The sequence below is a fragment of the Etheostoma spectabile genome, chromosome 14, assembly GCF_008692095.1.
Source record: "Etheostoma spectabile isolate EspeVRDwgs_2016 chromosome 14, UIUC_Espe_1.0, whole genome shotgun sequence".
Lineage (NCBI taxonomy): Eukaryota > Metazoa > Chordata > Actinopteri > Perciformes > Percidae > Etheostoma > Etheostoma spectabile.
The window spans coordinates 7,402,669-7,403,133 of NC_045746.1; the positions used below are offsets into that span (position 1 = coordinate 7,402,669).

At 55.1% G+C, this 465-nt stretch overlaps 1 protein-coding gene across 2 annotated transcripts in view; it reads left to right on the top strand.

Moving 5' to 3' along the window:
• vars2 (valyl-tRNA synthetase 2, mitochondrial) overlaps positions 1-465 on the top strand; it is a 27,058-nt gene that overhangs the window by 19,645 nt on the left and 6,948 nt on the right. For both annotated transcript variants that reach the window (XR_004335050.1, XM_032536195.1), the window contains exon 26: positions 57-314. Coding sequence is in view for 1 of the 2 variants with exons in the window: in XM_032536195.1 (XP_032392086.1) it covers positions 57-314 (258 nt within the window). In the remaining variant the exon portion in view is untranslated. The remainder of the gene's footprint in view (positions 1-56; positions 315-465) is intronic.

Here is a 465-nt window from a genome sequence, read left to right on the forward strand (position 1 = left end):
TGTGTGTGTCCGTGTGTGTGTGTGTCCGTGTGTGTGTGTCCGTGTGTGTCCTGTAGGAGTGTGTGAAGCCGGTGCTGGTCCAGCAGCAGGATGGGGGGGCCGTGGTCCAGACGAACACAGAGCCCAGTGTCAGAGCCAGGCAGGTCGCCAGTAGTGTCCTCTACCACTGTGTGTCCATGTCTCTGGCCCTGCTCTCCCCTTTCATGCCCTTCATCACTGAGGAGCTGTGGCAGAGACTCCAGCCACATGGACCTGGAGCTGCTGCCCCCCCGAGCGCTCTGTGTTTACAGCCTTACCCTTGCTCCTCTCAGCTGGTAGGACTACAACCATCAAACCTCCCCACAACCACACATAGACTGTAAAAACAATGGACATAGCATCACGTTTACACATGACGTCACCCATTGGTTTGTGGACTGCCGTTTTGAAGCCGGGAAGTCCATGTGAGGCCTTTTTTTTTTTTTT